Consider the following 6,241-nt stretch of genomic DNA (forward strand, 5'->3'; position numbering starts at 1 on the left):
TCTGCAGGGCAGGTAGCATGTACTCCCCTCCCCCGCCTTGCTGCATTCAGAGCAGCACATGGTCCCTGCGGCTGGCTGCTCTGAGCAGTGCGCAGGAGCTGCGGCAGGCAGGGAGCCTGTCTGAGGGGCCTAGGTAAGTGCCACCCAGACACTGTCTGTCTCTGGCATCCCAGCCCCTCCCTCCCCTCAACACTCTGCACCCCTGCCTCACATAGGCTAACCCCTCTGCATCCTTGCTCATGTACCCATACTCCTCCCAGACCTGCACCCCATACCTCTACCCCAGGTCACATCCCCCTCCACCCATACCCCTCCCAGACCCTGCACCCCTCCTGCACCCCACGCCTCTGCTCCAGGTCACAAGCCCCTCCACCCATACCCCTCCCAGACCCTGCACCCCCTCCTGCACCCCATACCTCTGCCCCAGGTCACATCCCCCTCCACCCATACCCCTCCCAGACCCTGCACCCCCTCCAGCACCCCAGTCCTTTACCCCAAAACCCCTTTTACATCCAACTTCCATCCGAGACCCTGCTCCCCCTCTATCAATAGCATGGAAGAGTGCAGTCCTTGACCACTTACCAAATTCTTGGAGTGGCCCCCATCAAAAATGATTGCCCACCCCTGGACTAGGTGATCGAGAATCCCTTCTGGCCTTAACCTCTATGGGTCTATTACACTTTAGCTAGCTAGCCTGCACAACACAGTAACTTTACAGGCTGAAGCAGAGAGTCTGTGTCTCGAAGGAAGCCCTCCTGTTAGTAGGAGCACAAATAGCTTCTGATGGGAGTTAACTTTTTGTCATGAAATGCAAAGCCAATGCTGCGTCTCTGTTAATGAGCACACGACTCATGCTGCAGTCACAGGGGTTCCTTGATATTCATCTCCACTGTGTCCCTGGGGTTCTCCTTTGCCTAGTACAAAATACAGCACAAGTCCAACATCTGAAACCCAGAGGCTGTGTCTACACTGGCGCGATCTTGCGCAAAAGCAGCAACTCTTGCACAAAAACTTGCTGCCTGTCTACACTGGCCGTGTGTTCTTGCGCAAGTAAACTGATGTTCTAATGTATGAAATCAGGGCTTATTGCACCAGAACTCTGATGCTCCTGCTCAGGAGTAAGCCCTTTTGCGCAAGAGGCCAGTGTAATCAGGCAACATGAATTTCTTGCGCAAGAAAGCCCTATGGTTAAAATGGCCATCAGAGCTTTCTTGTGCAAGAGAGCGTCTACACTGGCATGGATGCTCTTGTGCAAAAGCACATGCCAGTGTAGACGCTCTCTTCTGGAAGAGTTTTTGTACAACAACTCTTCCGCAAAAGAGTTTTTGCGTGAGAACGCGCCAGTGTAGACATAGCCAGAGTGTGTCTGTGCTGAATTCTTTAGCTGCCAGCTGTGCCTGTGCTTAGCGCAGCTCACATTGCCACAGGAGATCACCGCAAGGCACAGAATCCTTCAGTAGCGGAGAGTTGATGTAGGGTGGTCCCTCTGCCATGCCCCTCTGTGGCTGGACTGGAGGGCTGGGAGACAGGGAAGGTGGCTACGGTTTCTGTGGGCCCTCATTAGCACCAGCATCTATACCAGTCCCTGGGATCATTAGCAGTGGCATACAGTACAGAACCCCTTCCCCTCCCCTCGTGCTGTAAGTTATCCCAGGGGAGTGACCCAACATATGGGGAGAAGAAAGCTGGCTTCAAGCAATCTTTGTCCCCACTCCATGGCACAGGCCCTTCTGACAGACATCTGGGGTCGAGGGGCATCGTGTTCTTGGGGGCTCCCATTTCATCTCACAAGTTTGGGGGGAGAGGCTGAGATTGGGGTCCTGGTACAATTGTCCCCTCTCTCCCCACCTCTCATCAGCCCTGACTGTGGTAGCCACAAATTAGGGTCTTTGGCTCTCTGTTACAGACCTTTGTGCTGAAGGCTGACGAGTTGACTGAGGGGAAAACTGTGAATGAACCATTTCTTATTAACAGTTGTATCTGAATTGGGGTTTTCCTTTGGAAATAGGTGTGATGGGGGGGTTTGCTATTAGCTGTTAAGTGCATGAACAATAATAGTATTTTATACTGATGCAAAATGACTTCAATGGAGTTACACTAGTAATTCATTTGACATATGTCCATTTCTGACCTGTTCATCCCTCTTTTATCTAGAAAATGCAGCAGAAAGGTGCAAAGACAGTAGAGCAATTTCTGATTGTTGAATCACACAGTCAGGAAAAAAACACCAGCATAATATTTAATTATTTAAATTCCTCAACTTGCTCTTAACAGAGACAGGTGTAGACTGCAAGGAGATTCTGGCATGAGCATTGCTAATGCATGTCCCTCCATATTTGCTGACAGTTGCAGTTTTATCATGAGTCTCACAATATTTGGTGTTTTTCATAAAGCCCCCATTCCTGAAATTAGGTGGTTACAAGAGAATCCCAGGAAACCCAGCTTCAGACCTCATGATTACAGAGAAAAGTTTCAAAGCTTTATCTCTATCAGAAAAATGAAATAAAATGTATCAACAACAAACAGAAGGTCAATAAAAAGAACTCCAAAAATCTTACTACCAATTTCACCTGATTTTTAAGACAATCTCATGATTCCAGAGGTCTTGGTGCCTGAGTTTGTCATGTGTGCTGTTGACCATATTGCCACAATGAATGTATCCATGCAGTCTTTCCCCACTTCTGAGAGGGGTTTGACCAAAATACAGAAGGCTCTATAAAAGAGAGTTCAAGTCGAAGATGAACTAGGAAAGGGTCTTCAAAAGTCTCCAGGGACACATTGGCAACAGTTAGCCAGAATATATACAGGACAAAGAAGAGTTCAGATCTCCATTGTCTGGTCACCACTGGATAAGCACATGAGCAGGGCCACAGAACCAAAGAAAGACAAGTGTGGAACAGGAGCGAGGCAAACCGTGGAAGGAGAAGAGCTCAGAAAGCCAGTCCCAGCTGTTCCTAGGCTTTATGGGACCCTAAAGCCTTACCTTGGACAGACATTCATCTGGTCCCCATGTGTCTGGAGCCCCTAGCCCGCCTCAATTCTCCTTCAGCGTGGCCATGCCCAGGGCCTGGGAGGCGCAGTCATCCTGGTTGCTGGAGGACACGGCCCTTCTCCAGGAGCACTGCAGGTTGGAGCTACGCTTGCGGAAGGAGGAGGTGAAGCGGTAGAAGCTGCGGTGCCTGTTGCGCAGGTACTCGCGGTAGCTCTTGGTGAGCAGGGTGTAGAGGAAGGGATTGATGCAGCTGTTGCTGTAGGTCAGGCAGGTCACCAGGTAGTTGATGCACTTTTGGGTCTGGGCAGTGAGCTGCAGCGAATCGTGGTAGAGGCGCACCAGCTGCCAGACCCAGAAGGGCAGGAAGCAAGCCCAGAAGACCAGCACGATGCTGAAGACCATGATCAGCACCTTCTGCCGGGGGGACCTCTTGCCCTCCTTGTGGGGCGGGTTCCTCTGGGCCTCCAGGTAGGTCCTGGCCAGGCGCGCGTACAGGTAGCCGATGATCACCCCGGGGGCCATGATGCTGGTGCTGAAGAGCACGGTCAGGTAGGTCCGGTAGGCGTCGGCGCTCCAGGTGGGGGCGCACATCCGCTTCACCCGGCCGCCGGCCTGGCTCGCCTCGGTCAGGGTGACCATGAGCATCATGGGCAGGGCGAGGAGCAGGGCGAGGGACCACACGGCGCCGGCGGCCGCGTTGCGGCAGCCGCGGGAGCGGCGCAGGCTGTGCAGCGGCCGGGTGACGGCGCGGTAGCGCTCGGCGCACAGCAGGGTGAGGGTGAAGATGCTGGCGTGCATGGTGAGCAGGTCCAGGCTGAGCAGCAGGCGGCAGCCCAGCGCCCCGAAGTACCAGTCCTGCGCCAGGTAGGTGCAGACGATGAAGGGGATGGTGCAGAGGTAGAGCAGGTCGGCCAGCGCCAGGCTGACGATGGCGCTGTGCAGGGGCGCGGCGCAGCGGCCGGCCTGGCACATCACCGCCAGGGTGTACGCGTTCCCCGCCAGCCCGGCCACGCACATGCCGGACAGCAGCGCGCCGAAGGCGGACGCCAGGAGCAGTTCGCTGCCGCCGCCCGAGCCCGCCGCCCGGCCGGACGCGTTGCCTGCCCCGCCGGCGGTGAGGTTGGGCTCCATGCGGGCTCAGGGCGAGCGGGCTCCGGCGGCGGGCATCGTCCCGGCTGCTGCGCTCCCAGCGCCGCCTGGCCCGGCGCCCTCGGCGGCCCCGGCTCTGGCTCCGCGCCGCGGGGCAGGGCTGGCGCGAGTGGCTCCGGGCGGCGAATGTGCGGGGAGCAGCCGCGGCGGGGCTGGGGGATGTGGCCGCCCGGCTCTTGCCGAGGGTGAGCCGGGGGCGTGGGGCTGGGCGTGCCCGGGCGCTCCGGGCGTGCGGGGCGTGGGCGGCCCCGGCTCGCCTGTCTCCCCTGGCCGAGCGCCGGCTTCCCGCTTCGCCAAGAGCCGGCCCGCTGCGGCTGAGTCCCACCGCCCCCGGAGCCGTAAGCGAGCGCCCTCCCGAGCAGTACCCGGGGGCTCCGAGTCAAGGCGCCGCTCGGGAGCCACGGACGCGCCCCGGCCACCCGGCTCATGCCGGGGCTGAAGTGGCCGGGCCGGGGCGCGGCAGGAAGGTTTCTGGGGGTAGGAGCCGGACTCAGATTGGATCCCTGCCTCGGGCACAGACCGCCGGCTGCGTCCTCTTCGAGGAAGCCCAGCCGGGCCGAGTGACACATGCTGCGCAATAATCAACACTGTTTCACACACGTGGACAGGCCGGGTTCCCTGCTCCCAGCAGCTTTTTCGGAAGAGGGTGTGTGTGGATGCTCCACTGCTGCTTTGTGGAAATAGCTCCTCCCCGGGCCGTTCTAAAGTTATTCCTCCCCAGTGCCTCTGGGGGCTCTAAATCGAGATAGCAAGTCCACATTAGGGGAGCCTGTCTTGGACTAATTTTGAGGCTTCCCTGTAGTGTGGATGCTCTATTTCAAAATAAGCTTTTCAGGAAGATAGCTTCCAGAATAGCTTATTCTGAAAGAAGCTTGCAGTGTAGACATACCCTATGGTGCCACAAGACTGCCCCTTGTTTTTAAAGATGTACCTGGTTCATATTAACAAAGTTCTGTTTGTTGATACCTTTAGTCCACACCAGCAGGATCTAGACACACAGGGCAGTTGGAGCACAACTCATTAGCTCATACTCCTGTGGTCTGCACTGCACCACTGTGTGGACAAGCCCTGTGTGAGAATTCCTATGAGCATGTAATCTGGGTATACCTCAGCCATCGCCGTGCAAAGAGGGTTCATCAGTGTAATCCCCCAGAGCGGTCCCCAGCCAAGTGGGACATTGCTCCACGTTACATTGGCGTGTGGGTACATAGAAATGAAATCTTAATATGTAGCACTTACTTTTAAAGGACTTTGCAGAGGTATGAAGAAAACAAGCACTGAGGGGTAAAGTGATTGGAGGTGCCTATGGAGATATGTGAGTTGGTAGTAATTAGGGATGTAATTGTAGAGTCGATGAACCAATTAATCAATAAGAAAAAGCTTATTGGTTAATGCTATAGACTACATGCATTCCCCACCCCCCACAGGCTGGCCAGCAGCCCAGCTCAGTCTAGGCTTGTGCTGGGCCTGGGACCTACTCCTGCTGTGGCTCTGCATTTAAAGTGTATTGGGAGCCAGGCGGGCAGGCAGACCAGCTCAGTTCCAGCTCACACTGGGTCTGGGAGCTCAGCACCTCCCTCCCCGCCAGACAGGGGCTACTGCCACTCATGTATCAGAGGCTGCAGCGTGGGATGAAAAGCAGCCAATCTGTGACAGGAGCTGGTTTTTAAACTTGCTTTCCTCACTGGCCAGTGCTGCTGCCTCTGATACAGAAGCAGCAGTGTGGAATGGCAGTGGGTTCCTTGGGAATGGGGCTGGAGAACACTGGCTATTGGCTATTGGCCCCGCCCCCAGGGACTAGTTGAGTAAATGATAAGAACTCATGAGGTTAATCGACTATTCAATTAACTGATATTTAATATCCCTAGTAGCAATCACCAGCTAGGTCTAGGTTGTGGAGCAGAGGAAAACTACAGAAGCTGACTAACCTAAACCTTGTATACCTCTCTTGCTCCAAGAAATACATTATTAAGTAATTGACTTCTATATGTGAGGTTGACTATGCCACCAGCAAAAGCCACCCGAAAAAAGAGTGACAGCAAGATTCAGACCAAGATATGGGTTTTTCATGGGTTTTCCTTGCCTTTCTATTGCAGTTTT

At 55.0% G+C, this 6,241-nt stretch overlaps 1 protein-coding gene across 1 annotated transcript; it reads right to left on the minus strand.

Annotated features, from left to right (window-relative positions):
• Positions 1–2,064: 2,064 nt before the first annotated feature.
• Positions 2,065–4,730, minus strand: LOC102447863 (urotensin-2 receptor). Its single transcript, XM_025189325.2, has one exon. It carries the CDS (start codon positions 4,121–4,123, stop codon positions 3,035–3,037), a length of 1,089 nt encoding a protein of 362 aa, XP_025045110.2. The 5' UTR covers positions 4,124–4,730; the 3' UTR covers positions 2,065–3,034.
• Between the last annotated feature and the right edge of the window lie 1,511 nt (positions 4,731–6,241).

Source organism: Pelodiscus sinensis, chromosome 20, assembly GCF_049634645.1.
Source record: "Pelodiscus sinensis isolate JC-2024 chromosome 20, ASM4963464v1, whole genome shotgun sequence".
Taxonomy (NCBI): Eukaryota; Metazoa; Chordata; order Testudines; family Trionychidae; genus Pelodiscus; species Pelodiscus sinensis.